Here is a 27,535-nt window from a genome sequence, read left to right as displayed (position 1 = left end):
GGGGAATTTGAACTTGTGCCAACCATGTCTTCGATAGAACTGCATTATATGCAACCTTAATAATTACACTGATCTTCTCCGTTGTGTAAGCGTGAGTGAACCTTTACGGGTAAGACGGGGTATCTTTCAATTGATTATTGTGTCCTAGAAAACGCGATTACTCCAGACCCCTTCAAACTGCGCAATAAGAACAATAGCTATACATGGTGAAGGACAGAATAAATGTAATGAAGACCATGCATAGTCATCCCATAGCTGAGAATCCGACCATTGTATGCAGAGTCGTAGACTATTCCTTAATCCATATCTGATGGGCTTTATCATATCCGATAACCTTGAGGTCAATATTCAACGTCTTCAACATAAAGTCCATGGTGAATTCCTGTTGGTTGAGATTAGTATCCTTATATCCATGAGGAAAATTAACTGAAATAGAAGCGAACCTCATCTTCAACCTCTTTATTTTCCCGCTCCTCATTGTGACTCTTCTTGCGGCCCCTTAGCATCTCAGCCTTCCGAGCCTCCAGCTCATCTTCATCTACATCAGCCCCTTCAGCCTCTGCGCTGCCGTACCAGGTTTCCATCTCCTCTTGCTCCCACTGCGCATTGTTATTCTTCATTCGCTCCCTCCAAGCCTTAATACCACCCATCCGCGCCACACGCTCCTGAGCCCCAGAGAAAACCTCTTCGGCTGCGCTCTGACTAACAGATTTCCACTTCGTAATCAGCGATTGGAGGTCTGCATCTTTGCTTGAGGACTCGAGCTGAAGAGCTTGTTGCGCAGTATCAAGTTCAGATCGCAGGATAGCAAGTCGTGACTGCAGCGCCCTTTCTTGCTTCTGAAGATCAAGAATGACTGGGTCAGAGAACACCGGCTTCTTAGATGCAGTCAGATGGTTTATCTGAGCTTTTCTTTTGCGAGACTCCAAGCTCGAGGGAGAAGTAGGTATTGTGTAAGCTAAGGCATGAGCAGACGACGGGGAAGATGAGATCACAGGTAGAGTGCGCGCGTCATTGATGTCAGCATTATTATGCTTGAGAGAAGGCCTCGGCGCAACATTTTTCTCTTCCTTGGATAATGCCTCGTGCTTGGTCTCCGAGACTTGAGGTGGTCGGCGGAGAGGAGACTTGAAAGGTTTGGAAAGCGCCGAAGCCGCACTTTCAACGCGACGGCGCTTTCTATTGAGGTCGGTGGAAGGCATTTTTTCGAATTTCTAGCAATACTTGAAGTGATTACATCGTATCAGTGTTTGTGGGTATTCAGAGAAGCGGCTTTCATACAAGTTAAAGAGAGGACGGAGTGGGCGGCTTGACCCACCTAAAAGACCATGTGCCAAGGACTTGCAGGGCCCACTTCTATTCATTTTCACCAATATTGAACCGTCTTTTGACAACTAGTAAACCAATTTTAGACATCTCAGTAAGTATCATTCTAGACTATACCAAACTGCTTGTTAATCTGTGCTGGGATCAGCCTAAAGGCGTAGTATAATAGATTTGGCCATAAGAATATTTCTCTACACTTAGCAAAATTTTCCATTGATCATAAAATACACCATATACAGACTATGTGTGCTCTTCATCAATGCCCAACGCCGCCCGCCACCCATTGAGCGAACTCCGGGTCTCCAGGGCGAGGGAAAAACCCTCGGTCGTCATTTCCATTTCCCGGGGCTGCTGGATTGGCGCCTACATTCCCATCTTGTCTCTGTCTGTTCCGTTGCTGTCTCATGTATACAAGCACTAGCAAAGTCGCGGCTAAGGCAACGATGATAAGGCCTTCTAAAACGCTTTCATCGATATCGAGCTCCAGATCGTCATAGTAGCCATCTTCATGGCGGTCGTCGATATGGCGTCGATCTGAACCACCCGATAGCAGGTCGTCTTCTTCCTCGGCTCGCTTGTACATCTGTGCACGATAGGCTTCCTCCTCTTCATCGTTCTCAATGAACGCGGCAATCCATTCTTTCAATGTCCGCCGGGGCTTTGACTCTGAGCATGGGGTCAGCAAAAACGTATCGCTAAAATTGGTTGCTGCATCCATACCTTCTTCGTCTTGAATAGAGTTGATCTTGCCGTTGGTGATCCGGTTCCAGTAGCTCCGTAAACGAAGCTTCAGGAGGCTCAATTTTACGGGTAGATAGGCCTCGGTACTCGTCTCAAGTGCTAAATCATAGTATCGTTTGGCCATGTGAAAATCTTGTTCCACGGCGATGCCATTCTCATGCATCCATCCAAGGTTCCAATACGCCTGTGCACTATAATGGACTTCAGCGGCACTATGATAGCAACTGGAGGCTTTCTCGGCATCTGCAGCAATACCAATACCGCCCAGGTAATAGTCACCCATCTTAACTAATGAATCGATGTTGGTCTGTTTGGCGGAACGTGTCCAATAGATAAGGGCCAACGCAGCATTCCGAAGTAGAGACGGTCGAGGTTTCTTAGCACCCGGTAGGATGCGATCAAAGGACATCAAAGAGCGCTGCTCATCGAGCAAGAATGCCACGTTAGATTGCGCGTGCTCGTAACCTTGCTCCGCGGCCATCATGGCTGCAACGAGGGCCCTTTCTTTGTCACCATTCTCATATGCGGTGTTCGCCTCATCGAATGATGAATGTATCACCTCGGCTCGCTCTGCAACCATTTTATAGTATGATGCAGCCATTCCACAATGCCGTTCCCTACCAATACCATTATTGGACAATTCTGCCAGGTAATAGAAGGCTTCCATCCAGCCCCAGCGGGCAGCTAGCTCAAAATATCGGGTAGCCGTTGGGACATCTCCTTGGTCCAAAAACAAAGCACCCAGTCTTGTTTCTGCGGCGGGGAAATCTTGTTCAGATGCCGACTTGAAAAACGATGCAGCCCTGAAAGCGTCCTGCTGCACGCCATATCCGTGAAGATACATCAGTCCCATCTGATGTTGACAGAGCGAATCCCCATTTGTCACTCCACGCCTGAACCAAGTGAGAGCAGTGGCAAAATTTTGCTCTACACCTTCACCACGGAGATACATCAGCCCTATATGGCCCGCTGCTTTCGATGCTAGTTTCTCAATTCCAAGCGGATGGTTTGGGTTCACAGAACCATCCTTATTCCAATAGCGCTTTGTGATCTGTTTGAAATACTTCATGGCCTTTCGAAGATTCCTCGGCAGACCTCGCGACCCTTCGTAATGCATCTTTCCTAAACTGAAGGTAGCCTTTAGTTCACCTTTTCTCGACATAAGGTCCAAATACTCTAGGACATCTTCCAAGCTGGCTTCGGAGCTTGAATGTGCTGCATCACGCATGACGTTTGGTCCCGAGCTAGATACACTAGCGCCTTCGCCATATACGCCGCCCTCCTCGTCAGCCCAACGGTATGATTCCCGGATCATACTATGGCCCCCAGGTGGTCCGGATCGGAAGTACTGAATAGCCTTGTCTGCAACCTTCTTATAGTAATACGTTGCATGGTCGCAATTTCTGGGCATCCCAATGCCAGCATGATTTCGATATGCAAGAGTCATCTCCGACCTCGTGTTTCCCCCTTCCGCGGCGAAAGTATGGTATAATAGCGCCTTCGCCTGGTCTCGCTCAACTCCACCTCCAATACCTGTCGCATACATAAAGCCCACCATATACTGTGCCGTACTGTTCCCAGTCGCCGAAGCAAGACTCTGATACCACTGGAACGCTTGTTTGAAGTCTCGGGGATGCGTGTAATTGCCGTAGAAATTCAACTCCGCTAACAGGAACATCGCATCGGGGTTCTGATCTTTTTGCGCAGCGATCTTGAGTTCATCAACCGCCTTGGCGACATTTGGGTGGATCTTCTGGCGCTCAGCATTATCTGACGGCGGGCCATTCAGGAACAGGACGCGGAAAGCCTCTCTAAAGTAATGTAATGTGTTTCCCAATATGCCGGACGGTTTCTCGGACGTGACGGTCGGGATTTTTGAGTTACGGAGAATTTTCAGGGCGGTATCAACGTGTTCTAGAGAGGTCGTTATTATCTTAGCGCTTAAAGCGACAACAGCTTAGGCCAAACGGGACACTCACGGCTTCCAGGTCTAGCGCCAGAACCTTCTGGCCCACCTGGAGACTGGTTTGAATGCTGGTGGGATTCGTGAGCGACATCAGTGGGCGCCTTGGATTCCACTGCAAGCGCCTGCAGTAGCACTAGACCGTAGTCAAGAGGTGTCAGCTTCCATCGAACGTTGAGCTCCACACCCATCACTCACGAAACGCCAAAGGCAAGAAACGCCATAACCACAGATTTTTCATGTTGTCAGCGAGGAATTGTTAATACTGATCAGTGAGAAGAACATGGCGAACTGTCCCCGATTAGAAGAGCATCGCCAGATCCAAACGGATAAGGTTAGGGAAGTAGTTATGTATTGCATGCTTCCTAAGAGCTCCAATGCGGAACGGGCCACCTGTCCACGCGGAGGTTCATTTCGCCGACACTACAAACCAAACTACTAATTATGCCTACAGACTAGTATGGCTCAACACTTCTACTTCAAATAGATCTTATAATAGCTGCTATTTTTGTTTTTCATAATGCTTTTTTTTATATATTTTTTCTTTGCATCCATAACCCCATTCGCACTAAAGCTGTGTACAGGAGAAAGAGAAAGATTTGTGACCGCATCATTAATACACTCCGTAGCAAAATCATATTCTTCCATGCAAACCAGGGGAAACAGCAACATGCAAGAGGATCAAATCACTTCTAGAGTGATGAACCTTGTAGTCCGGGGCAATTCTAAAAGACGCTTGGTAATTTCAGTGCTCAGGGAGAAAACGAAACAGACATGGCCAACCCATAAACCTCGTTCGCAATTTGAGCGGGTTGGCTCCGAGGCTATTGAATAAGGAATAAAGTCATTGGGCTGAAGCATGAAAGAAAACATACATGCAGGAAGGAAAAGAAAAACGAGGCTACAGACGCCCAAATTGTGGAAAAAATAACCAACCAATTCCGCAACTTAGAATGCAAAATGTTTTCTTTTTCGTGGCCTATTCGGTGAAGTGATAATACAATGATACAGAGAAGATACGCATTAATGCAAACTTCACTGGCGAGGGGACCTTCAAGAAGAGTCAGTAAAGGCAAAGGCTATGACGGCACGGAAAACAAGACTTACGAAGGGCTGAACGCCGGCGACGTCGGACTATAACCTGGGGATGTAGGTCCTCCGGGAGAGGTCGGCGAGCCGGCAAAATTAGGAGAGGTAGGAGAGTATGTCTGAGGGCTCGTAGGAGACCACCCAGGAGATGTGGGTGTATACTTTGGAGAGGTTGGTGAAGTAGGAGACAAGTGCCGAGCAGCACCACCAATAGCGGGGCTGGTTGGGCTGTAGCTTGGCGACGTTGGACTGAACGCAGGCGACGCTGGGCTGAAGCTTGGCGATGTAGGACTGTAGTTTGGCGATGTCGGCGAAAACCCGGGCGAGGTAGGAGAGTACGACGGTGAGGTCGGCGAAGCTTGGCCATACGCCGGTGAAGTTGGCGAGTAAGCAGGTGATGTCGGTGCGAATGACGGGCTGGCAGGAGAGAAACCCGGAGACGTCATAGAGAAGCGAGGGCTGGTCATTGCCATACCAGGAGACGTTGGTGAGTAGCTCGAGGACGGGGAATAGCCAGGAGATGTTGGATTAGCACTGAATGGGCTACTGGGAGAATAGCCGGCTGGACTCGTGGCCGCTGGGCTAAACCCGCCTCCAAAACCACCGGTCGGCTGGTACTCAGTAAAGCCACCCGGAGATTCAGCACCGGCCTGGCGGATAGGAGAGAAGTTCGATTCGGGATCAGGTGTGCCAATATAAGCGTTATCCTGCATGGGTGAACCAGTGTCATATTGAGTGGAGGCACCGTCAGAAATAATCGCATCCTTGGCGCCGATAGCTCCCATCACACCAAAGCGAGCATTATTCGAAACGACAGTGTTGAGCATATTCTGGTCGAGGTAAATGTCAAACTCTCCAGTACCGGCAGGTGCCATCTGTCCCAGAATCAGGTTCTCAGACACGCCACGGCAGTCGTCCAATTCTCCGAAGGCTGCGGCCTCTAACAAGATCTCCACTGTCTCTTCGAAAGAACAACGCATAAGAGCACCGTTGTCAGCACGGTTGATACCATGCCGGGTGACTGGCGTGAGGTAACCACGCACAGTCATGACATCGACCAGGAGAGCCAAATGACGGTGATTGACGTAAGAACCATCGAAGGCAAGCACCTGCGTCAGTTCGCGAAGAACAGCCGTACGGGCGGCTTCGATACCAAAGACCTCGAACACCTCGATAAACTGGTTGGAATATGTGCGGGTGGCATCAACTCCAGGAACCGCCAACACCTCGCCAAGGGCAGAACCACTTGTTTCAAGAACCCATTCCTTGCAAAGGGGATCAACCTTGCTGGTGAACAATGAACCGTCCTCAAGGACTCGGACTTTGCTCTTCTCGTTGATGAACGCTCGTTCGACACCGTTAACACCGCGAAGTGTTAAGGTGTCCAAAAGATGTTGTTCAAGTTTCTTGAGTGTGACGTCGTATTCAATATCATCATCGTCTTCATCCTCCTTGTGGTCCTGGATCTGTCGGATCCGAATAACCTGCTCATCAGCGTTGTTGTCGCTAAATATAACAGCGATATCCTTGGGATACGCTTGTTTAATTCTGGTAGCAACATCCTGCACTGTAAGACCCTTGTCAAGAAGCTTCGGCCGACTGAGAATGATACGAAGTAACCACTTGGACTGGCGAGATGAATCGTCCGTCACGTCTTCAGGAATAATGAAGTAGGACTCGACCATGTCCCGATCGTTTTCAATGACTGTAGACTGGATATCGGGATCGTAATAGATCTCGGTGGCCTCAGTAACGGACCGCAAGCTAGTATGTTCAACAACGCTTCGCAATTGCTTTGCACCCTCCTTATCATGGGTCCTACCGGGCTCCTGGTAAACAGTCATAGAAGGCGTCTTGATATTGGTTGCAACGTTGAGAATTTCCTTCAGACGAGGGACACCAAGTGTAACGTTCTTGGACGAGACACCAGCAAAATGGAAAGTGTTTAGAGTCATCTGCGTAGCTGGCTCTCCAATAGACTGGGCAGCGAGAACACCAACCATCTCACCAGCAGGAGCATTAGCTTTAGCGAACCTACTTTCGATGGCTCCAATAACATGCTGGAACGCAAGTTTATTCATGGAATACTCGGTGACCAGTCTTCGGAACGCCAGACGACTCCGAAGTTGGGCCTTGAACAACAGTGTGGCATTCTCCTGGGCTTCCTGCGAGATCGGGTCATCACCGCGCACGATAAGCAGCCGATCAAGCAATGCTTGTACCTGAGGGATAACTTCGGCTGGGTGTAAATCGCTAATGGTTCCCTCGCGGATTCTAAACGTAGTTCTAGCCATCTCGAGAATTCGCTGGACGTTGATTGGAAGCTGCATCATCTCCTCGTCTTCCTTAGCCACAGTACGGAGGAAAGCACGGGCTTTGAGAAGTTGCTCCCATTCTTCATCCAGATATCTCTGGACTTCGACGTCGCCTGCAATTTCATTGGCCTGTTCTAAGACCTCTGGACCTAAGCTGCGCTCAGGGTCCATAAGATCGATACGGAAACGATCTCTAAACTGGTCGTCAGAGCATTTAATGATGTCGACTCGTTGGTTCTCAATATGAGCACCGTCAAGGCCGTCTTCTCCGTAGATAAACTGTATGATATCTCCCAAAGAGTTACGAACAGTGCCATCGTACTTAACCATTACTTCTTCCAAAGCCTTAACCAGCTTTCGCTGGATATAACCGGTTTCTGCGGTCTTGACAGCTGTGTCAATAAGACCCTCACGACCAGCCATGGCGTGGAAGAAAAACTCAGTGGGTGTCAAGCCACGCAAGTAGGAGTTCTCCACAAAACCACGGGATTCTGGAGAGTAGTCATCCTTTGTGAAATGGGGCAAAGTACGATACTTGAAACCGAACGGGATACGTTTACCCTCGACGGATTGTTGACCCACGACAGCAGTCATCTGGGATATGTTGATGGTTGATCCCTTTGATCCAGAACGAGCCATCTGGATGGCGTTGTTCAGATCCTTTAAGCTCTTCTCAGTTTCACTACCAGCTTCGTCACGAGCATTGTTAAGTGCACGTGAAACCTTACTTTCAAAGGTTTCTCGCACATTCATACCCGGCAACGGCTCCAGGGTATTGTCCGTAGCACTTGCAGTGATAGTTTCAACCTCCTTCTTTCGTTCCCGGACGCAGTTCTCAATTCTTTGTATAGTAACCGCGTCTGGAATAGTGTCACCAATACCAATACTGAAGCCATTGTGAAGTAGCCAGTAGTTAACAATAGCCTGTGCACCATTGAAAAAGGCCACAGCAGTACCTGGCCCATATTCATTGAAAATGGTGTGGATGACACCACCACCACTGGCACCAACAGTCTTCTTGGAAAACATTCCATACATCAACTGTCCACCATGAATGAGAAGACCACCATCATTCAGAGGGGCAAACTTCTCAGAGAGCGCTGAGTTGTCCTTATCCACACGGAGAAGATTGAGCCCCGAAGGAAGCGCCATGCTAATAATTTGCTTGCCAGTCCATCTGGGCCTAGGCTTCAAGATTGCTGGTGGGGGAATCACGCCGTCCCAGTCAGGAACCCACATCATAAGGTTCATAACTTGTTCCTTTGTCAAGAATGTATCACGCCGACAAATCTTGTAGATACCGCAGAGAGTATCCTGTACGATACCCATAAGAGGTCCGTTTCGCTGAGGGGATACAATGTTCATTGGAACCAGAGCAAGCTGGAGTAGTTCTGCGCGAGACTCCTCACTTTGAGGAACATGCAAGTTCATCTCATCGCCGTCAAAATCGGCGTTGTAAGGAGTAGTCACAGACAAGTTGAGCCTGAATGTAGAGTACGGCATAACGCGAACACGGTGACCCATCATAGATTCCTTATGAAGTGAGGGCTGTCGATTGAAAAGAATCACATCACCATCCATGACATGACGCTCTACCTTCCATCCGTACAGTAGTTGTTGGCCTCCGGCTCGTTTAGCATGGCGCAGGTCAATACGTTCACCGTTATCTCTCACGATATACCTTGCTCCAGGGTGCTCGTTAGGACCATTCGAGACGAGCTGCTGCAATTTGTCGATGTTGTATGGCGTAACAACTTCGGGGTATGTCAAAGTCCTTGCGATACTTTTTGGCACACCAACCTCGTCAAGAGACAGATTGGGATCACCTGTAATGACAGTACGAGCTGAGAAATCCACACGCTTACCCATCAAGTTCTGTCGCAAGCGACCTTCCTTACCCTTCAAACGGCTGCGAATAGCTTTCACTGGTCTGTTTGACTTCTGCATAGCCTTTGGTTGGCCAGCAATATCATTGTCCATGTATGTGGCGACATGATACTGTAATAGAGACTCGAACTCTCGTACCACGTGCTCTGGGGCGCCTTCCTGTTCGCAACGCTGGACATTCTGGTTTGCCCGAACAATTTCAGCCAGCTTGTATGTCAGATCATCCTCACCGCGCTGGCCACTAGTGCTACCACCCACAAGCACACTTGGACGGACAGGGGGCGGCGGCACTGGCAAGACAGTAAGAACCATCCACTCAGGGCGAGCATAGTCATTGCTCAGCCCCATTATACGAACATCCTCGTGAGAGATGTTACGGAAGATGTTCAGAGCCATCTGGGGGGTGATTGTCTTCTTCTCTGGCTGCTGCATATCCATCTCGTCCATCATGCTCTTGCTAGGTTTCCAGGTCCCCACCAAGGTGATTCCCTCTTTGCGAATAGTCGGCTGGGCATTTCCGCAACCACCGTGCATTCTCGTTGGTTTGGAGCTCTCTTTCGCATACGGCTCGTCCTCATCCGGAGGAGGGTCGGCTTCACATATCGTGATATCTTTCGATAGTCGCCAGATGTGGTCGAAACGTCTCTTCGGGTCTCTCATGCGTAGGGCTTCAAGGAACTTGGAATCAGACTGGTTTCAAGTCAGCAAATTTGCCATATTAGATTTGCCATCCCGTGAGGGATGACTAACCGTGTTGGCTTTGATCTTGCCACAATTGTGGCAGACCGTCTCAAGTAGCTTCTTGATTTTCGTCAAGAAACCTATGAGTGAGCGTTAGCAATAACCCCAAGTATACTACTGCGGAGTATATTAGCATACCAATATGAAAAACAGGAGTGGCCAGCTCAATATGTCCAAAATGTCCCGGACATTCCTTCTGGCCTTCCTCACAAGTCTCGCAGTTCCATTGCCGATCTATGGTTCCCAAGCGAGGATCGTTCAGACCTTTGGTTCGCGGCCGTTGCCTTTGTTCATCCTGATTTTACACCCGGTCAGAAGCGATCATAACTAGGCGGTCAGGAAGAAACAACTGGGGAAAACAAACCATAGTCTCTGGATACTCCACATGGACCACACTCATCCGTTTGATCTCTTCTGGTGAGAAGAGACCAAACTGAATTTCCTTGATGGTGCGCAAAGGCGCCTTGGAATAGGGGAAGTAGACGTTCGACATGATGGCTGTTGTCGCGGAAACGTGTCACTCGAGAGATGGGGCCGAATCACGAATCAAACAGATTTAAGGATGAAATGTTGCTAAGAAACGGCTCAAAAAGCTCTATTCTGTCAATTATCAGGCGTGCAGAAGCGACGATGAAAAAAATTGCAAGCAGCTGGCCGGGTGAGGCCTTTGGCAGCCCTTGCCACGAGGGCGCCTGCGACCTTGTTCTCCGACGTCGCGAAAGTCGAAAAAGGGCGGAGGAAAAAGATTCACGGTCGATCTTGGCGACTTCTCCGACTCGCAAAACGATATCGCGATGCCAAACGCGATGATCGGGGACGTTGGGGGATGGGAAAGCAGTGTATCGAGGTGATGAAAGGGAGATGGTTGGACGTCAGGTCGTCGCCGATGGGGCACGAGTTTTCTGAGCCGCAACCTGCGGCTAGCGTGGCGCTCACTAAAACTCTGTGACGCTAAGATTCGTCCTCGGCAGATATTGGCGGTGTTATCACCGTTGTGACCAATCTTTAAGCTACGATTGAGGTTCTTGTGGGTCACCCGCTTTGCTTTCTAAACAACCTCTCACCGCCCGTCAGCCTGTTTCTAATCTTCAGCATTTGTTCATCAACCGTGAATCTCCCCGCGTAGAGATTGTATCAGTGGTCACCAAATGAACACTGAATGATTGCTCTCACCCATTCCTCCTGGCCTTTAGTCTGGGCTGGGGTCATCCCGAACCTCTCGTTACTCTTGCGTTGACTTTTCCTACCACTTTGTCCTAAGCGCATGCCGATAATTGTTTCAGCGCAATGAATTTGTCTCTTCTCGATCCCTTTGTCCTGGCGCAGGACTATCCAGACACGCTTACAGAGAAACTGAGTAAATTGCGTCGATCCCACCTTTACCAATAATTTTTCGCTGACAGTTGCAGGAAGCGGTCACGCGACATGTCTACGATTCAACCGCAAGGGAGATTATCTTGCCTCCGGACGAGTTAGTCAATGAATAACCAACCGCTATGATTGCGATATCCTATTGACCTTCTTACAGGTTGACGGCACAGTGGTCATCTTTGATTTAGAGACAAATGGGGTTGCACGGAAATTACGAGGTCACACCAGACAAATTCAGTCCCTGAGGTACGTGCACTGTTTTACGAAACATCGCTCGTGCAGAACGACTGACTATACATCGATACGCAGTTGGTCAAGGAATGGCCGCTATTTACTGAGTTCATCACAAGATTGGAAGTGTATCCTGTGGGACTTGAAAGATGGTTCCCGAGTACGCACGGTCCGATTCGAAGCTCCTGTATATATTGCTGAACTACATCCTTATAATCAGTGAGTCTTTTCTGAGCACCGCTTCACGTTTCTTTCACGACATCACGTGCTAAAACTTTTTGATTGTCTAGTTTACTTTTTGTTGCCTCTCTCTTTGAGGACCAACCTGTTTTGGTTGACGTCTCATCTCCTAAGCCCATTAAGCGCATTCTTCCCTCCGCTCCATTTCGACCCCCGCCTCCTAAATCCGAAGAAGTTGACCCCGCTGTGGCCGCAAAGCAGGCAGCACAAGACGCAAAGCACTCAACATGTGTTACCATCTTCACTGCTTTAGGAAATCACATTATAGCAGGTACATCTAAAGGGTGGATCAACATCATTGAAACACAAACATGCGCGACAATTCATTCTACACGTCTTTGCAATGGAGTGGTGATCCTACTTCGCCTCGCCAGCAACGGCCGAGACCTACTAGTTAATAGCTCCGATCGAGTGATACGTACCATCCTCATGCCAGACCTCTCCCAGCTAGGTATCGACTTAGAACCCGCCAACATCAAGCTTCAGGTCGAACATAAGTTCCAGGACGTAGTCAACAGACTAAGTTGGAACCATGTCACATTTTCTTCAACGAGTGAATTCGTCACCGCATCCACCTTCATGAACCCTGACATTTACGTTTGGGAACGGAGTCACGGTTCCCTGGTGAAGATCCTCGAGGGTCCTAGAGAAGAACTGGGCGTCGTGGAATGGCACCCTTCTCGCCCTATGGTTGTCGCTTGCGGTTTAGAATCTGGATGCATCTACACATGGTCGATTGTGACGCCTCAAAAATGGTCCGCGCTGGCACCTGATTTTGGTGAAGTCGAGGAAAACGTCGAGTATGTTGAGCGCGAAGACGAATTTGACGTTCACCCTGCCGAAGAAATTCACCAACGCCGGCTTGACCAGGAAGACGAAGTTCCTGACGTATTAACGATCGAGCCCCACAAAAGCGGTACGGATGAGGAGATGGAATCCTTCCGCATGCCTGTGCTTCTAGATATTTCTGACAGCGAAAGTGAAGAGGACATCATTGCCGTCGGTCCCGGAACAATGCGGAGGCGTAGCCCCGGCGCTGGCCGTGACTGGGCCAGCGGAGATGGTGAGAAAGAAAGTACTGGAGGTAGAAACGGTACCTCCCGGGGACAAAAGGGCCGCCGGCGTTAAAGTGATATCATTGTATGAGTTCACTTTGTAGTATTAGATAATTTACAGGAGCATCTGTCTTGGGTCATTGGGTGGGCGGGTGTCTTGAAGGCTATCGAGGCGTTTTGGCGAAATACCCAAAGACTGGTATCTCACACTTGCATTTCCGGTTCATGTTAGCTGGTAGTGAGACCTTACAAACGATCACATGGATAAAATTCTTTGCATTGTATTATATAAATTTTTATATTCTTTTTAAGTGATATCATGTTATGAATCTCGAATATAGCAATAACCATGATTGGATGATGTCGTCACAGATAGAATGAACTAAACCGGGTATACAGTTATCAACATTACACTCACCCAAAACGCCATAAATATGCTGTCTTTGGCAAGCGGGAAAGCATGCAATGCCAGGGAATGATGTGGTCCTGAAGTGTGATGAAGGAGCCACAGCCAGGTTAAGAGCAGGCAGAGGGCAGAGGGCAGAGGGCATGCCATGCCGTGTCCTATTAATGACCTGCCAGTATTCTGCAGCCCCATTGGTTCGTCCATAGGGGCAAGAGCTGCATCGCGAGGTATTTTTTGGACGAAATGATCTTTGACTTGCCTGTTTGGCCTGGGTAATTTGTATAACCCCCTTCGCAAGACGTACGCCCGCCTCATGCTCGGACCTATGATAATCAAAGCAAACTCCGTATATTTCCATCAACCTTCTAAGTGCTACTGGAGTGATACAGGCAGCTCAGTGCATCGTTCGTGGCTGCCATAACCAACAGCCTAAACAGAACGTCTCGGACCGAATACCCAGTAATGGAGCTCTCCCGACACACTGGATTTTCCAGATAGATAGAGATCACAGACCCGTATGAGTTCGATTTGCTTTTGCAGTACGCAAATGACTGCTCGGGACCGTTGTGTGCAAGCTAACAAGTGGCACCACACAAGCTCATATCAACTCGCTGCATCTTTGGAGAGCTCATAAAAGAGCAGATAAAGGTGACTGCCTGGATGGTAATTCGCCCACCCCATAACTCGGAGCTTGGGCACTAGTGACGCTGCTGGCGCATGTTTGGATGTCCGTCGTGCGCATGTTGGTAGAAGAATCAGTTCGCAGGTTTCCGTGCTTGGTATATATGAAGGATATTGTAGGCGTGTATTTCTTTGTTGAACGCCTCCGACTTGACTTCTGACGAAATGCGCCTGATTCTGTCCAAGTCCCAATTAAAAATACGACTGAAAGGCGCCATACTGAGCGACTCAATACTCTCCGAGACAGCCAAATTGTACCAGCGAGCAACCTTTCTTTCGTGCTCGTCTTGATGCCATGGGTTAAGGGGCAACCCCACCATTTGATGATCAATATCGGTAAAACCAGCCTCCTGCAGATCTCGGATTGTATCACGAGAGTTGTGGTTTATAGGTCGCATGGCATCTTGTGTAGCTTGCTTTAGATACTGATACCACTGTCGAATAGCTAGTCCCTCGAGAGGACGGTCATCGCACCGCGGTTCAAAGTCGATCTCCACCTGTTCAAACCAAGCCCCAGGTCGAAGGTGAGCGAATATTCTCCGGTACAGGTTCGGCCATCCCATCACACTTCCACACCCCATTTGCAGGTGAATCAGGTCCCAAGAATCCTCGCCCATGGCCCAAGGACTCTCGAAGTCGAATGGGGCGTAAAATTCGCAATTCTTTGGGTGGTTTGAGGGCTGTATGGGAGCAAGGTCAACCCCAACAACGAAAGCGTCTGGGTATTTGTTGGCAACATCAATTGCCCATATCCCGGTCCCGCAGCCCAAGTCTAGAAATCGGCCGTTCCTGGGATGCGGGGCGTACATTAGGCCATCCGACACCCTTGCCACCGTGAATAATTTGTGGAAGATATCAAGGCGATCTTGCTCCTGCTCATCGCATGGTAGCATATATACCCCTTTGCGGTACGCATGATACATTCGTCCGTTTTCTTCATAGAAAGGCTGTTTTTCAGAACTCCTAGAGAGAAACAGTAACAACAGAGAAGAACATTAGTCGTCCAACAATAACAGCTTCGGCAGAGTGAACAACTGACGCAGCCCAGAGAGAAATTCAACGGCAGATTTAAGGAAACAGGGAAGAATTACTTGCTATGAATGGAATTCACACTTGGAGAACCATTACGGTACCACTGGCTATAACCAGAGGGTTCTCGTGCCGGAGGATCTCTGTCTGTGATGGCGTAGATATCCATAGCATCCGAGTTATTCCTTGATCGACTAGATGCCAATGACTGTGAGTAGTACGAGTCGTGTGGTGGTGAGGCCATCGCCGGAAGACGCTGTCCAGTCTGGCCGTTTCCAAACATTCCGTGTGGTGAAGAAGGGTCGGTAAGAAGTTTGGTACTTTAAGATGGTGACGAGGGGAAGAATGCCGACGTCGATGGCGACAGGCTGATGTCAGTAGCGTGGACGCTTGTAGGTTGTGTATATGGTATATATATTGAGTGACGAATAAAACATAGAGTAGAATGGGGCTGAGCCTAGTGAATGGACGGCAAGTTCATTCATAAATTTAAGGGAGTGAAAAGCGAAACACAAGATATCATTCGCAGTATTAGAAAGAGAGACGAGGATTCAGGGGGAGAATCAGAAAAGTAAACAGAGAAAAATAAGAAAAGAAAAGAAAAAAAAAAATTAAAATCAAAAATCAAAAATCAAAAATCAGAATCTAAAAAAAATAAGAAAAGTTGGAGATAGGACCAGGCAGAGAATCAAAGGTCACGTCCACTTAAACACAGAAGGGCAGAAACGGAAAAACCAAGACGGTGACCAGCCAAAAGTACCGACAGGCAAAGAGATAATAATAGAGAACGCCGTGTTGTCTCCCCGCGATGAAGCGATGCCAGTCGGGAAATCCACAGAAGAAGTAGCGGTCACGGCGCAAGCAATCACTGGGCGCAAATCGTCAACAACGGACAGGAGTTGTCACGGCTAACCATGGATGGGTGGTCGATCCAAGGTCATCAATTGGGACGGATTCACCCAGCACCATACCACGGAAAAGAAGATTAATGAGCGGAGCCCTGAGGGGGCGAGAATTGGTAGTGGTGGACGAGGGGGAAGCGAGAAGAAGCCCTGTAATGGAAAGCCTGCCTTTAAGGTTGTTGCAGCCGCTGTCTTGTCCCCGTTGGGCCCACGGCTGCGAGGGCGGGGCGGTTAAGGAAGAAGCCTGAGGCTGTCCTTGCACTGTCCGGTAAGTATCCTTTCGTAATACTCTTTTTCTTTCCCTCTTTCCTCTCTCCTTTCCAGCAGAAGATGGGCGTAAGCAACGCTGGGATGTATGAGCATGCCCTCTATTTGTGTGTTATTTGACAGTTCAACGAACTAATCGCCTTAAATAAATGTATCCGACAACAGAGTGTCGATTTAGAGAAGGTGTTGTGGTTGGTATCCCATCGGATTTATTGGCTGGAGAGGTTAAAACTGCCCCTCCATAAACCATGGTATATCCCCTAATTAGTACCTGTCCGTCATCAACAACCCTACATGGATTATCTTTTAGTGGTTACTAGTCTTAAAAAGACTCTGGTAGCGCCCATTCAACCTATCCATGGATCTTGAACAGCCGGTTGCACAACTTGGATATAATCTAGGTATGTTGTATTCATGTACATATATACATGCATGCATACAATATACATACGCACACCTAAAAGGTACGTAAATATACCCCGTATGGGTGTATTATAGGGTATGTATGGTATATGTATGTACAGTTATGTTTGCTCATCATACATACATCATACAAGGTATAGATGTCTGGGCAGTGGGCACACATTAGCCCATGGTTTTTTCTTTTTCTTTTTTTCTCTCCTCTTTCTGTCTGTTTTCCCACTTCCCCAAAATTGTGCGTAATTCAGTCTGAAAATGTAGCCTAAATTATCAGCTAAAAATCCGTGAATAACTACTCCGTAGATAGATAAAAAAGATAAATCGATTAAGCACAAAAGCCACAGTTAAATCTTAGATTAGATTATGTCTTGTCAGAAGGAGCCGACAACCTTCTGTTATATACGAAGCAGATTGGTACTGGTAGGAGGTTCGGTCGACTCATTTAGGCTGATAGTGGTGAGTTGGTTAGTTATTTTACGAAAGGCTTTGTGGAGGATAACTATGTCATTAGTCCCTTCTACAATCATCGTCGTAAAAAAAAAAAAAAAAAAAAAAAAAAAAAAAAAAAAAAAAAAAAAAAAAAAAAATCGAATAAATAAACAAATAAACAAATGTATCAATAAGTGGGATAAATCAACAAAATAGGTGATTAAGAAAATATTGTAGGGCATATAGGAATGGCCTATGTTCCTCTGTTCCCCTGATAATTGATGATGTTGGTGATATGAGTGTATATATATAATGGGTTGTGTACGGTGTAAAGCGCTGTTCCATATTGCTCTGCACTGCTACTGTCACTGTGTCGGCGGGGATGGGAGAAAAAGGTTCCCACCACAATCGTCAGCACTACCTTGTCTTGTAAGTGGGAGCAAAATGCAGATATATGGGTCCAACCGAGAAGCGAAAAGTGACTTCCGGGCGGGATGCGGACCGCCTCCCACACTTAGTGAGGTGACTGAAAGTTTGCTCGTGGGCCACTAAGATAAAATATCTCCGTGGGCAAAACGATCGCTGCCCTCAATTTCAGGCTCACAAGCGTCAGGCAGCGGTACCAGCACTGTGGTTGCAGGATTCGAAGCTTCGGGCGTGGCTCCCTTCGAGTAGCGCCCGAAAAAAAACAAACCAGAATTGGCCCCAACCCTCCATTTCCGCAGGGTCACTAATCACGGCATTGCGTGCAGCCGCTCCGGCGCGGATCGACCGTGAAGTTCGTGCGAAACTATGCCGGATTGCGGGTAGTAGGCAGGAAATTTTCTTTTTTCATTTTCCTTTTTTCTTTTTCCCATTTACCTTTTTCCCCTACTTCCCCCCAGGATTCTTTTCTTAGCTCAGTACCGACTCTGGTACTAGCCTTTCTCTTTAGTTATACATAACAGTACGATGTTACATACATACATACCTTCCCATCTGTACTACGTATCAACTACTTCTACATACAAACGTTCCTTACCATACTCGATCCCCATTCAGGTGGATATTACATATGTCGTTTGATTTGAGCTAGGTATATCCGCAGCGTTATAGGTACTGCTGAGAGTATAACAAAGGGGTTATCCACATCGTGTCATTCTGATCCTTCACATCGATGGAAGTCATCGCCGTAATTTTACCCAGAGCGCCGTGGTTCCCGTACATACGCATGCAAGTAGTCCATGCATCACCGGGTACACATCCCATACTTACCGCGTGGTCGTATGTGTCCACTCTGTACGACGTTTTCTATGCGCCGAGTCCATGCCCATATGATTTGTAAGTAATAGGCAAGTGTGATCGGTTGATCATCTCACCGCTTCCCAGACTCTCGGGTCCACGATGGTGATGCATGAGTTCAAGTTATCTGAGCTTCCTGCATTGTAAGTCATCGTGCATACGCACTTTTGGAGAACCAACTCTTGGGTACCTGCTCAACTGCCCCTACGCACTCTTTTTTTTTTTTTCCATTTTCCTCTTCTTTTTTCTTCTCTCTCTGAATTCACTTATAATGTACCGCCGACGTGTATCATGTTAACCATGTCTCAGAATGACTGGAAAGTTGACGGTCCCGTGCGGTTTGATACGGCCTCCACTACACGCACCGTCATCGAAAAGCGAACTACTCGACCATCATTCCAGGGACAAGGATAAAAGTCTTACCTAATGAACCTTGGTCGAAGGTTACAATGTTCAGCGACCAACGAGTTCTTGGGTAGGCCACACGATTGGTCTCCCAGAAGCTTCAGCAACTAAAAGCGAGACAAAGTCGCTCTTCTCGGCGCCTCTGGGCTGTGGAACAACGCAAGCCCCTCAAACTGCAGCTCGGTGACTGAGTGAGCTACGCCGGTTTGCCCCTACGGGTGGTTAGTAGGTTCTTCCTCTCCCCATCGTATCATTTGTTTTGTATCCACACTACCGTTTTCGGTACAGCATCCCGTTGGAATTATCTGCCGGGCGCTTTTGTGTGTCTATCTATTCGTCCTTCCACTTGGGTCGGCTGAGAGATAGCCATAACTTTAAAATGTTTTGGAAACAGGAAAAAAAAAGGAGATAATAATTAGAGAAAAAAATATTCCCATCCCTTTCTTTTCCACTAATAACTTCAATCTTCGGTACCATATCACAGATTGTCTGTAAGCGCCGCCTACCATGTCTTTCTTCGTCTTGGGTCTCAAAAACCCAAATACGTCAGCAGGCTGTCGGCTGGCCTCAAAAGCCCCGTAACGAGGTGTCAGAGCCCACTATCTTTTCCGTGTCGAATGGCGTCTATATCGCAGAACGCCTTGTGTTTCGTGTTTGACCCATTTAGTATTTGGTAGAAGATCAGGCGCGTCATTTTCAAATTCGGAGCGACAACTCACCGACTTCAGGGCAGAAATGCGCCCCAATCACAAAATCCAACGGTACCACCACAACGGAGGATTGCCTATTCTCAGCGTTGTCTCGACCTTCAATTTCATGCGCATTTGGTTGGTAACCAATGAGAATCTCGTCTTTGTCTCCAACTGAAAAGGGTAGTATGCGATGAGTTCCAGGTACTACTAGATAGTATTTCCTGCCCCTTTTGTCAATGGCCTGGCCATGACCGGCTTAGTGCTTTACTCGTTTCCTTTTCCCCCTTTGCCAACCAAATGGCAGAAGAGAACGTCTCGATCACAAAAAAAAAAAAAAAAACATTCCAAGTGCTACATCTTCCAAAGTCCCTACTAAAAAGTCCCCATGGGTTAGCTCTCAACTAACTGCCCTGGACCAGGCATGAAGGGTACTACCCCCGGTTCGAGTCACTACATGAGGCACCAAACGGGCCACCTGCGTCACAGTGGGTTGAGTAAACGGCAATTACCCAATGATTAAGATGAAGAATCCAAAGGTTTCATCTCTACAATGTCCCTGAGAGATTATCGTCCTGTCAGTCACCGGCCCGGTTTGCTTAATGCTTCACGCCCCAAGCAGGGACACCTTTTTGGGAACGTGGAAACCGCTTCGGGGTTGTTTTGCGGCAGTGCATATGCAGCTACTCCTGAATTCGCTGTTTTCGGAAATGGAGGGGAACACTCTTGGGCAGAAACTGTTCGATTCGTTTTTCCTGGCCCCCCAATGCTCCACACTGCTATAATACTACGAATAAGCTCCTCTGGGCATTAACCATTCCTGTCGCCACTACCGCCATTCATTGATTCATATCACTGCACCATACAGCACCCTCGGCGGAAGCCCTTATTCCATTCTGTGGTCGGTCAATATCCGACTCAGCACCCATACAGTAGGTCGTCGCTAACTCGATCCGTTCTTCCGAGCTTCTTAGCATGGCAAACATTGAAAACCCCGTTCACCTTTGGTGGGATAGCAATCACTTAATAACTTGTTCAGTATACTGTCCTATGACGAAGTATATCGTATTGAGTGAGAACCCAGATGCGTGGGGATTCAGCTTAGTAACTTCATATATGGACAATGGACTGCCCCCATCCACTCTCGCCCAGTGAGTATAAATCTCCTAGGATTAAACCTACAGAGCTACTGCGTCAAGTAGAACTTGTGGTAGTACTCTGGAGACTGGCCTCAACGCCTCAGGTTGCTGTGTATCTTGATCTCTACCTCCGCCCGTCTCAGGTTAGAAAGCGGGGATGCATGGGACGAAGTCTCGGGGGCGTAGACCCAACGGTGATAGCCCTATGGGGACACAGTTCCGGCATGCAGTCGGCTTCATTTATCATGTCAGGTGGCATTGCCACAATCCTTGATATAGTTTGTGTTTCAGTAAGTATATTCCAGGCAATACCTTTGGCCAGCGGTCCTCAAAAAATGAACAAACTGAAGAAAAATATGATTGGTGAGTAAGATAGCACAATCTGTCAGGAACAGCGAATAAAGGAATATAAAGAAAATGACAACTGGTAGTGATTTGCTTTCTCCTGTAGTAAGTAAGCACCTAACTGTGTTTGTGACCAAGTAATTGGAATTGTTTGTTTGTATTTTCCCGTGCCAGTCTTTGGTGCCACATACGTGAGGCATCCAAACGAAAGGCCCCCCAAAAGCAGAATCAAAAAAGGAAATTTCTTGGCTCTCGCGCAGCTTCCGCCAAAAGGCTCCGAAGTACCATCGGCGAATCCGGGAAAAGAAAAAAGAAAAAGCAAAGAAAACAGGCCATTCTAAGAATCGTCTGTGATATCCAACACCAATCTCCCTTCCTCGGTCGCTTATTCCTATCAGAGTAAGCCACGTCAAGGAAAAGACAAAGAAGTTGGTTTTAGCAAGAACTTTCCCTCGTCTGGCTTGATATCGCGACCCCGGCAGCCACCTACCTGTGGGACGAAAGGAACAGACAGTGTTCGGCCGATAACTAACTCAGTAAAACACGCATTGCGTTCTGCCTCTGCGGGGCTACCTATCTATCCCTCTGAGGCTGAGACTTCAGTGCCTTTGATTCGTGAAGTGGCAATTTGCCCTAAGACAGGACAGACACAAGGGTTTGTTATACTAGACGATCATTGTCCGAACATGCATACACTCAAAGCCACGGCGTCTTCCTCACTCTCACTCGCTCAGGACAATTACATCTACTCCATTGCTTCATCAAGCCCAGGCTCATTCGCAGCCATTGCTTCGGACGACTCACTGCGTGTGTTTGACGCCGCTAGCCTTAGCCATGTTTCTGTGGTGGCTGCCGACGCCCACAAGGGAGTTACGTCGTTGAAATCGTATGATGCGGGTCAGCAACTGCTTGCTACTGGAGGAAGGGACGGGAAAGTGAAGCTTTGGGACCTGCGGAATGGCAAAAGGTCGGCAGTTGTAGAGGTGGAGACATGTAAGATTCCCTGCTCCCTTTCCACCCTCCCTTGTTCTTCCCCCTCCTTTTCCTTGTCACCTACTGCTTGGCCATGTTAAGGCCACGGACAAGGTCGCACTCTTTTTGAGGAACACCTCTTCTAGCAATAAACACGGATGCATCTTGATGTGCTGGCCAACTCCAACCACTTGGAGTTTAAGATGCATTCGTACAGTCGACTGATTGCTAATCCCGCTTTCTCTGACAGCAAGAGACGCACCGGTTCTATCTATAGCCTGTTGTCCTGCAACAAACAGCCTTGCAGCTGGCACTGAACTTGTTTCTTATCAGGCTGTTGTTGCTTTTTGGTGAGTCCGTCGCATTCCATGTGGGTTCAGCCACACATCACCGGTTGACTACTTCTCACACTCTCATCTCCAATTCACGAGCTGCTAACTGACGTAACAGGGATGTCAGATCCCCGGGTCAATCTCGACTTCAGTATGTTGAAAGCCACAATGACGATGTCACTGAGGTAGGCTCACTCCTGTACCTTGGTTATACTTTCCCCTAACAAACTTTCTTGATGATTCGCAGCTCCAATATCACCCAACGAGGAACAATGTCGTGCTTTCCGGAAGCACGGATGGTCTAGTCAACGTCTACAACACCGATATTACAGACGAAGATGAGGCTCTTGTACAGGTTATCAACCATGGCTCAGTACATCACGCCGGTTTCTTAAGCGAGAGGACCATCTACGCTCTCAGTCACGACGAAGTCTTCTCAATTCATCCGGCTACGGATCCGGAAGAAGAGGTGCAGGAGCCTAATCCTGTGCAGTTTGGAGACTTGAGACAGCCCCTAGGCTGTGAATACATCGCTCAGCTATGCATTGGCAGTCAGGGCCCCTATGTCGCCGCTGGCCATAAAATGTTAGTTTGGTCTTGTTCTATTCTTGTATTTTCTATTTTCTGTCTTCCCTTTACTACCTAAGATCTTCGGCGTATGCTTCGTGTGCTAACATTGTCCAGTGAGAAACGCTTGGACTTGGTCCCTCTTACCTCAAACCCATCCTGGCAATTCGACCAAGAGAACCTGTGGCGGCTTCCTGGCGCTCACGGCGAGGAGGTTGTACGTTCCATCTATCTGGACGAACAGGTATGCGCCCCCTTGCCAACTCCTCTATCCGACCGACAACTAACAAGGTCGATCGCAGTCCCAATCGGTATTTACTTGCGGCGAAGACGGATTTGTCCGCGCATGGAAACCGGAGTCCGGAGAGGCGCAGGGCGATGAATCCTCGAACAAGACTGCGCGGCCAAAAAAGAATAAGGATAAGGGACGGTTCAAACCCTATTAAATTAGGCCTCGTCTGTTTCGTTACCTCGCCCAGAGCATTGACCGCCACGATAGAATGTAAAATACGTGACCTCGGAAATACGTATGCCGTCATATTGTCCCGGCCTTCCCGTATGTTTCAAACCACTCGTCTTGCGACCGTATTTCATCCACCCTTCTTCACAGGCAGGGATCAGTACAACCCTGAACTGCACCCCTCCAAGTCCGTCATCCGCAGGATCGGACTCCTGGTAGTACTGAGTATAATTTCACCATTTACTACAAGCGGGATGTCCCGATATTCCACCCAAACCCTGCCCTATATCGAATCCCATATAGCTACTAGTAGATATCAGATCTTTCTGCTGACCGTCACAATCTATTTCCCAACACAAACCTGCCACAGCCCCCAGTTCATACGTCGTATGCAGAATTTGCGCACGTACCATACACTGCATACCAGTAACCTTAGAGGAAATTTTCAGTGTCCATTCAACAGCCCGCCGTCTCCGGAACTTGCGAATTCCAATGTTTTACTAGCCCACAATTGTGAGGACGCGGTCAGCCGATGAACCGATTAGGCAGCAGAATTGAGTTCAATCGGACGATGGTTTGTCCACTGCGATTGCTACGTTGGTTTGTGCTCGGTTTGGAGGCGTGGGGGCCGCGGTTTAGGTATGTGGGTTTGGCGAATATATACCTGCGCGGAAGAAAAATCCGAGAGGTAGGTTTGGACCGTCACACTAGGATTGTAATACATGCTTTAAGTGTAAATAATTTAGGAGATATAAATTACCAGTAGGTAAAGAGAGAGCCCCAAAAAACAAAAAAGATAAAAAAAAAACAAAAAAAAAGCTAAGTAAAGTAGACAATAAAGTCAAGCTAGTAGATAGAATGAGCGAAATAATGCCCATATGTGTGTTATGATATGTGAATAACAAAAAGAGTAGTCGCGCCCGGGATCGAACCGGGAACCTTCTCAGTTAACAACCGAATGTGAATGAGAAATCATAACCATTAGACCACGCAACTGGTTTCTTGAAAAATTTCAAGAAAATATGTTTGACATAAATACATAAGCATTGTGATAACCCGTTCGGAAATCCTTATCTCCTGTGGAGGAATTTTTTTTTCTTGTTCCTGGGTCTTCGTTTCTCTTTCAGCTGGTGGTCATCTTTACCTCCCTTTCCCCCTTCCTTATACTCTCTTTTTAATTGGGGTATAATTTAGATTTTAACTTATAGCGTGACTCAGGTCATGTCCCTATAGTCCTCGATCCTGTCACTCCCTCAACCCAGCGCCTATACCTACAAATTCATATGCGTCTCATCACATCAGGAACAAAACTATATCCATACCACCACGAACTTCCTATATAAACCAAACCACATTCACAAATCGTCCAAAGTCAAACCCTCAAACCTCAAAACTCACTCCACAAGAAAGACCACAAAAGAAAAAAAAATGGACGCACAAGCCTACCTAATCCGCCACGGCTGGTCCGGTCCAGGCAACCCACTCAACCCCAACCGTCGACCAGGCGCACACTCCGGCCTCGGGCTCACGAAACCGATTCTCGTCTCCCGAAGGAAAGGCAACCTCGGCGTTGGCCAGACGACAACCAAAGACCCGACGAACCAGTGGTGGTTGCGCGGATTCGAGGATGCGCTGAAGGGTGTTGGAGATGAGAATAATGCTGGGGTGGAGAAGAAGCCGAATGCGTTGACTAGTGAGCTTTATCGGTATTTTGTGAGGGGGGAGGTTGTTCCTGGGACGCTGGGGTCGAAGGATGAGCAGGAGAAAAAGAAGGAGAGGGAAGAGAGTTCCGAGTCTAAGGCTAAAGCTGAGTCTAAGAAGAGGAAGAAAGATGATGTGGATGGGGAGGAAGATCGGGAAGCGAAGAAATTGAGGAAGGAGGAGCGGAAGAGGAAGAAGATGGGTCGGGCTGAGGAGGGGGAGGATTCTGCTGTGTCGCGCAGTGATCGGGATTCTAAGGATCGGAAGGAGAGTAAGGAGGAGAGGCGCCAACGGAAGGAAGAGAAGAGGAGGAAGAAGGAAGCGAAGGAATTGAAGAAGAAGCTGAAGAAGGCTAAGGAAGCGGAGGACAGCACTACCGATGAGAATGAGAAAGCTACACGCAAGAGCAAGAAGGAGAAGGAAGGAAATAACCCAGAAGAGGACTATCCTACTCCGATATCGATCGAGAACGACCAGACAGAGTCTAGTGGACGTGAGGAGTCCTCTGATTCGATAGAAAAATCCAAGAAGAAGAAAGAGAAAAAGGAAAAGAAGGAGAAAGAGAAGGATAAGGAAAGCAAGAAGAGGAAGAAGAGTGAGGAGTCCTCACCTGAAGACGGCTCGAAATCAAAATCAATGAAGTCGAAGGATGCCAAAAAGTCAAGGAAGGAGTAGATTTGCTTTTTTCAGGATATCATTTTTTGCTTACGGCCGTACATAGATAGATACCCATTTGCTACAGCTACTGCGGTCTTTATGAAGATTATATTACATATCGTGTCACGTCTGAATTTGATATCCTTTTTAAACCATAAATCGTAACTTAAGCCTCCGTGGGCAATTTGCCCGGCTTTCCCGATAGAATCCATGGCCTTCGCTCCCAGAATTCGTCTTTGATGATGTCGACATGGTCAACAACAACCTGTGCCTTACGGCGTAATTTACGAAGTTTGTCCTGTTGTGATCTGGAAATCTTCGCTTCTTGGACATTATTGCCTTCCTCCTCTGCCAGCACTCCTGACTTAGACTCTGACTTTGGCTTGATGTCCTCTAATTGGTACTGCAAGCTGTATCAGTGGGCCGGCTTCTAATATACAAATGTTGACCAACTTACTTGACGATAGAGTACACTTCCCTTCTTGTATATCTCTTCCTCATTATTGTAATTAATCCCGAATCTCTTAAAGAGGATTTCATTCTTGTCCGACGATACTGTTCCCTATGGTTGGAGCCAAACATTAGCTCCCCGAAGAGAAGAAAGAAAGTATGAACCTCTCACCTTCAACTCTTGTTCTGCATCAGTGTTGCTCATGCCGCCCTGTAGAACCATGGTCCAGAACGTTGTGTTATAAAGGTTATTAATATGGCCTTCGAGTAGAGTTGTTAGCTAAATCTTCATGAACGATGAGCATGCGGCAAACTCACAGTCCACCTGCCTCCAGCTCATATAGTCACGCAAGTTCCTAGTAGCGGGATACATGACAGCTCTTCCATCAAAGGAAGGCAAATACGGAAATTGAAGAGGGTTATCGGGGAAGTATGTTCCCCACAGGTACACATAATGGGCTGTGAATGTGGATACAATGGTTGTTACAAGCTTGCTGTTATCATGTCAGTCTAAGCCTGTTTGAATGGGCCATGGATGGCTGGGAAGGTTGCATGACTTACGCACTCCGCCGCTCGAATAACTGGCAGCTTGGATGGAAGACGAAACTGATATCAATTAGTATCGTTCTATGTGGAGTGCGGCATGGGCCAGGGAACAGACCTATACTCGTCGCTGACTCCATATGCAATGCATAGATCGGGAAGATCTTTCATTACCTCGACGGCCGCAGCGTTCATGAGATCCAGTGCGCGGCGGTCGTTCGGTTTCGTGAAGTTATAGCGGTCGGTAAGTCTAAAGGCAGTTTAGTAACGGAGTATATGTGTGCGGCCCATGACATAAAAGATTCGGAATCAAATTTCAAAAGGAGATGTGCAGAGGGAAAGGGAAAACACCGTATGTAGGCTTTCTTCTTTTCTTTCTCGCAGGTAAAATATTTTAAAGGGGGGGGGGTGGAAGGGGAGGACAGCTACTAACTTGTGAAAACCTCTGCCATCGATGCGGACTACAATCCAGGTATTGGGGAGTAAAACGTCTGGTTGCTCGAAGGCTTTGACGTACTCATACCTATAATTTAATGTTAGTCATATTATATCCACGGGAAACAAAAAAGGACCCAGCTGATGGGCATACTTTGAGTTCGCCATTTATCTGGATACACTATAGAACTGCTTGTACGTATAATTGGTGATGGAGTAGAGAAAAGGAAAGGCGACATGAATGAAGTTGTGCGGAGGCCACTTTAACCGACGGGTATGAGTGGCACCCAACCCCAGCTTCAAGACTACTCTATATATATATGTATATCTAGACACACACGTTGAAAGACTATACCAGTAGTGTTTTTCTTCTACTAACGAGAAGTTTCCGCAAAGACTTTATGTTTCTTGTCGGCAATTCAAAATATATTGATGGAGAGAACTGTAAGAATTTTGAACGACTGAA

The 27,535-nt window shown here is 47.7% G+C and overlaps 7 protein-coding genes and 1 non-coding gene across 8 annotated transcripts; 3 read left to right on the top strand and 5 right to left on the bottom strand.

The window, feature by feature from the left end:
• Nucleotides 1–289: 289 nt before the first annotated feature.
• On the bottom strand, nt 290–4,221 carry AO090003000492 (ubiquitin ligase complex subunit HRD3; the record flags this gene model as incomplete). Its single annotated transcript, XM_023234914.1, has 6 exons — nt 290–382; nt 444–1,179; nt 1,225–1,318; nt 1,371–1,394; nt 2,047–3,981; nt 4,047–4,221. 6 exons carry the CDS (start codon nt 4,219–4,221, stop codon nt 290–292), a joined length of 3,057 nt encoding a protein of 1,018 aa, XP_023089985.1.
• Nucleotides 4,222–5,065: 844 nt separating this feature from the next.
• On the bottom strand, nt 5,066–10,555 carry AO090003000491 (DNA-directed RNA polymerase II core subunit RPO21; the record flags this gene model as incomplete). Its single annotated transcript, XM_023234913.1, has 5 exons — nt 5,066–5,081; nt 5,138–10,011; nt 10,072–10,142; nt 10,201–10,357; nt 10,427–10,555. The coding sequence occupies 5 exons, from the start codon at nt 10,553–10,555 to the stop codon at nt 5,066–5,068; spliced, it is 5,247 nt and encodes a 1,748-aa protein (XP_023089984.1).
• Nucleotides 10,556–11,349: 794 nt separating this feature from the next.
• Nucleotides 11,350–13,032, top strand: AO090003000490 (Set1-mediated histone H3-K4 methylation subunit Swd1; the record flags this gene model as incomplete). The annotated part of the gene is made up of 5 exons (XM_001819614.3): nt 11,350–11,419; nt 11,472–11,533; nt 11,591–11,679; nt 11,743–11,883; nt 11,955–13,032. The coding sequence occupies 5 exons, from the start codon at nt 11,350–11,352 to the stop codon at nt 13,030–13,032; spliced, it is 1,440 nt and encodes a 479-aa protein (XP_001819666.1).
• Nucleotides 13,033–14,120: 1,088 nt separating this feature from the next.
• AO090003000489 (class I SAM-dependent methyltransferase) lies at nt 14,121–16,793 on the bottom strand (the record flags this gene model as incomplete). The annotated part of the gene is made up of 2 exons (XM_023234912.1): nt 14,121–15,009; nt 16,792–16,793. Coding segments are annotated over 2 exons (891 nt in total).
• A 4,845-nt stretch (nt 16,794–21,638) lies between these two features.
• AO090003000486 (WD repeat protein) lies at nt 21,639–23,455 on the top strand (the record flags this gene model as incomplete). The annotated part of the gene is made up of 5 exons (XM_023234911.1): nt 21,639–21,945; nt 22,175–22,274; nt 22,375–22,441; nt 22,504–22,841; nt 23,434–23,455. The coding sequence occupies 5 exons, from the start codon at nt 21,639–21,641 to the stop codon at nt 23,453–23,455; spliced, it is 834 nt and encodes a 277-aa protein (XP_023089982.1).
• A 739-nt stretch (nt 23,456–24,194) lies between these two features.
• On the bottom strand, nt 24,195–24,279 carry AO090003t00005. Its single transcript has one exon. It is a non-coding gene; the product is annotated as a tRNA-Val (tRNA).
• A 432-nt stretch (nt 24,280–24,711) lies between these two features.
• Nucleotides 24,712–25,659, top strand: AO090003000485 (uncharacterized protein; the record flags this gene model as incomplete). Its single annotated transcript, XM_001819611.3, has 1 exon — nt 24,712–25,659. The coding sequence occupies one exon, from the start codon at nt 24,712–24,714 to the stop codon at nt 25,657–25,659; it is 948 nt and encodes a 315-aa protein (XP_001819663.1).
• A 148-nt stretch (nt 25,660–25,807) lies between these two features.
• AO090003000484 (tRNA guanylyltransferase) lies at nt 25,808–27,237 on the bottom strand (the record flags this gene model as incomplete). The annotated part of the gene is made up of 8 exons (XM_001819610.1): nt 25,808–26,044; nt 26,099–26,203; nt 26,264–26,352; nt 26,410–26,585; nt 26,653–26,697; nt 26,753–26,884; nt 27,068–27,157; nt 27,224–27,237. 8 exons carry the CDS (start codon nt 27,235–27,237, stop codon nt 25,808–25,810), a joined length of 888 nt encoding a protein of 295 aa, XP_001819662.1.
• Between the last annotated feature and the right edge of the window lie 298 nt (nt 27,238–27,535).

The sequence above is a fragment of the Aspergillus oryzae genome, chromosome 2 (assembly GCF_000184455.2).
Source record: "Aspergillus oryzae RIB40 DNA, chromosome 2".
NCBI classification, from domain to species: domain Eukaryota; kingdom Fungi; phylum Ascomycota; class Eurotiomycetes; order Eurotiales; family Aspergillaceae; genus Aspergillus; species Aspergillus oryzae.
This window is presented reverse-complemented; position numbering and strand designations above follow the sequence as displayed.